General features: G+C 40.1%; 1 protein-coding gene across 1 annotated transcript; it reads right to left on the reverse strand.

Annotated features, from left to right (window-relative positions):
* Positions 1 to 259: 259 nt before the first annotated feature.
* On the reverse strand, positions 260 to 730 carry LOC101894213 (activating transcription factor 7-interacting protein 1-like). Its single transcript, XM_059130237.1, has one exon. The coding sequence runs from the start codon at positions 728 to 730 to the stop codon at positions 260 to 262; it is 471 nt and encodes a 156-aa protein (XP_058986220.1).
* Between the last annotated feature and the right edge of the window lie 3,180 nt (positions 731 to 3,910).

The following is a 3,910-nucleotide window of genomic DNA, read 5'->3' on the forward strand; positions in this document are numbered from 1 at the left end:
CAGAGGCAACTACTATAGAGTAGCTGGCCTCAGAGGCCACTACTATAGAGTAGCTGGCCTTAAAGGCCACTACTGTAGAGTAGCTGGCCTCAGAGGCCACTACTGTAGAGTAGCTGGCCTCAGAGGCCACTACTGTAGAGTAGCTGGCCTCATAGACCACTACTGTCGAGTAGCTGGCCTCAGAGACCACTACTGTCGAGTAGCTGGCCTCAGAGGCCACTACTGTCGAGTAGCTGGCCTCAGAGGCCACTACTATCGATTAGCTGGCCTCAGAGGCCACTACTGTCGAGTAGCTAATCTCAGAGGCCACAACCGTCGAGTAGCTGGCCTCAGAGGCCACTACTGTAGAGTAGCTGACCCCAGAGGCCACTTCCGTCGAGTAACTGTCCCCAGAGGCCACTTCTGTCGAGTAACTGTCCCCAGAGGCCACTTCTGTCGAGTAGCTGTCCTTAGAGGCCACTTCCGTCGAGTAACTGTCCCCAGAGGCCACTTCTGTCGAGTAACTGTCCCCAGAGGCCACTTCTGTCGAGTAACTGTCCCCAGAGGCCACTTCTGTCGAGTAGCTGTCCTCAGAGCTCACTACTAGAGAGTAGCTGTCCCCAGAGGCCACTTCTGTCGAGTAGCTGGCCTCAGAGACCACTACTGAAGAGTAGCTGGCCTCAGAGGCCACGACTGTAGAGTAGCTAGTCTCAAAGGCAATAACTGTAGAGTAGCTGCCCTCAGAGGGCATTTCTGTAGTGTAGCTTGGAGTATATATATGTGAATATTCTCCGGAACTCAAGATCCACCTTTTATTGCAATATTTACTTCGGAAAAAAAATGAATAACTAAATTATTTTTTGTTCTTATCACCCAGCGTTTTTAATTTGATTTTTTTTTTAATTTATATTTTTGATTTAAATCTCAGTTAAAGTTTTCAAACCTACTCGCACTCACACACACACATTAATGCATACAATTCGATTATGCATAAAACAAATTATTGGTAATATTTCATATACATAAATATTTTTCAGCCGATATCGAATCGAATTGAATCCATGAAAAAAGCAATTATTGTATTGAACTGCCGTTTGGCCTACTGCGTTATTGCCATTGCTGTCGTTGCTACTGCCATTGCCACTGTTTCGACTTTGGCTGCTGGCGTTGTTCCATTTGCAATTTTATGTTAACGTTGGCAATTTTGCACGCATTGTTGATAATTATCAATAATGATTTCTTTATGCTTGAAATTGTAACCAGTTCACTGGGCGATGTGAGTGAACTCTAATGGCTGTAAAACTACCAATTACCAAGACTCCAACTGGCTGGCTGGAAGGACCGAGCAGCTGGGTAGAGGAATTCATATAACCCTTTAAAATAATATTGTGGGCAATGATATTTCGTAGAAGTAGAGCGGAGAAGTCGATAATTGAAACATCCGAGGCCAAGGAAACCAATTTTGTTAGGACGCTATAAAATGAATGCGAAATTTATGTTTTCGTCATTCGAAAGGGTCACCTTTTATGAAGGAGATACCGAAGGGAGTGAGTTGATATTATATAATTTCGTACCGCACTTAAGGGTAATGGAGATATCAAGTTTGTACTGCATCGGATATACTTAATCAATCAAAAGAAAAAAGGCTAGGGGTAGAATCGTTATCATTGATATATAGAAGCTGCCGTTTGTTTGTTTGATCTTAATTTTTTTTATTTCAATGCGAGTTATTACACAAGCCTATGGTTTTCTTATATTACCCATATTTCGGTACCACCGAATATTTGGTATTTTGCCGATGTTAGCTACATGTTTTTTTTCAAATTTGCATCAGAAAATCGATGGCATACACTTTAAAATACTTTGAAGACTTTTTGCCAACTTAATTCTCTGAAAAAAATGAACAAAATATCTCAAAGGCCTCCGAAATACTACTTCCAAATGTTATCTTAATCGGCTCAAACTTGGATATAGCTTCCATATATACTTTCATAGGATGAGCTATCGGTAAGATTTTTCCGCATTCAACAGAATTTTTCCATTTTGTGAATCTCGGCCCCGATAAATATGTCTACATATATTTTTCTCAAAGTGATAGCACACACTCTATAGCCATGCTACGTATTCAAATAAGGTTTATAGTTGGTAGATATCTAGCATGTATGTAGCCATATAACTTAAGGGCTAAGTACATAAGAAGCTTGAAGTCATGGCTAGGCATATTTTGTGACATTTCACAAAGGGATTACAGAGCCGCACTAAAATCCAGCCGTCGTTTTCCATTATAATTTGACATTAATATGCCTAGCCATGACTTCAAGCTTCTTATGTATTTAGCCCTTTAGGGTATAAACAATCCGCAAGAAATAAAAACAACCAAACATTCAAACACCCAACTTCTGGTCAAACCATTATCCCCAAAACTTGTCATGAAAATATTGAATGGTCTGTAAAATAGGGAACCAAAACCCAAAATGTCTAATTGCAGGTTATTTGGTTTGAAATTGGTACCAAAAAATAGGATGGAAACCTCTAAAATACCACAAATATGGAGGAGCAGATATAAAGGCCTACAGTGTGAGATGAAAAAACTGCAATCAATTTAAGACTGCTGTCATTTCTAAGTCACTCGTCCGACAACTGTTAAAGTTATTCCAGAGACAACTCATTATATTGTTTACAAGCGTACAAAAGCATATTGGTGAGAATTTTCAGGAAAAAATAGAGTGAATTCTTTATATTTGGCTAGAAACCAACAAGTGGCTATCGTGGCATTTAAATGTAAATAAGTCTTTTGTGTCTCGTACCATCGCTCGTAACCGTGATACTGGTAGCGTAGCTCGGCGTCAAGGAAGTGGACGGAGGAAAACAGCAAATCAGCAGAAATAGTTCGAAAAGTAAAAAAGCGACTTGATCGAAACACGCATCACAGTGGCCGAAAAATGGCTCAAGAGCTAAACATATCGCAATATTCTATTCGGAAAATACTGAAAAATGAACTCGGGGTAATGGCATTGAAATTCCAAAAAGTGCAATAACTTGCACTGCAACTGAAAGAAAATAGGCTCAAAAGGGCTAAAGAGTTGCTTCGCTTGGACAAAACTTGTGATCTGCCGAATTTGGTTTTCTCCGATGAGAAAACATTCGTTGTCCAGCAGTTTGTAAACAAACAATATGATCATGTTTACTTGCCAAAGAGGTCAGCTGAAAATGTCCTGGCCACTAGAACTTAAGCACCGGCCATGGTGATGGTGTGGGCCGCCATAACAGCCGATGGTCACTCTCCGCTCGTATTAATTGACCGTGGCATGAGAATAAATGCCCAATATTATCGCGAAAATATTCTGGAGGGTGTATTAAAGCGTTTGGCAGGCAAACTTTTGGCCGCAGACCTTGAAAATTCCAACAGGACTCAGCACCACCCAAGAATGGTTAAAAAAAGAGGTTCCTCGCTATATTTCCAGCGCACAATGGCCACCAAAATCTCCTGATACCAATCCGTTGGACTATTGTGTCTGGAGTATTTTGTAAAACAAGGTTGGCAATAAAAAATACCAAACTATCGATCACCTCAAGCAAGCACTTCGCCGGGAACGGACGAAAATATCGCAGAGCAATATTCAGGCAGCGTTTCATTGACCGTTTGAAAGCCACAATTCGTGCCAAAGTTGACCAATTCGAACAAATCTAAATTTATTCTTAAATTTGATGCGACAATTTTTGTTTTCATTTAATAAAATAAAAAATTTAAAATTTTATTCCATTAATGCTTTCCTATGAATAATATCCATGCCTGGGCAACATTTTAAAGCTCTACCTTCGATGGGGCGTGGTCTATCAGGATTTCCACAGATAGACTTTATTTCGAGGTATTACAAATACATTTAGCACACCCTTCATTTTATGGTGGAATATATACATAACCACAATT

The sequence above is a fragment of the Musca domestica genome, unplaced genomic scaffold (assembly GCF_030504385.1).
Source record: "Musca domestica strain aabys unplaced genomic scaffold, Musca_domestica.polishedcontigs.V.1.1 7, whole genome shotgun sequence".
Taxonomy (NCBI): domain Eukaryota; kingdom Metazoa; phylum Arthropoda; class Insecta; order Diptera; family Muscidae; genus Musca; species Musca domestica.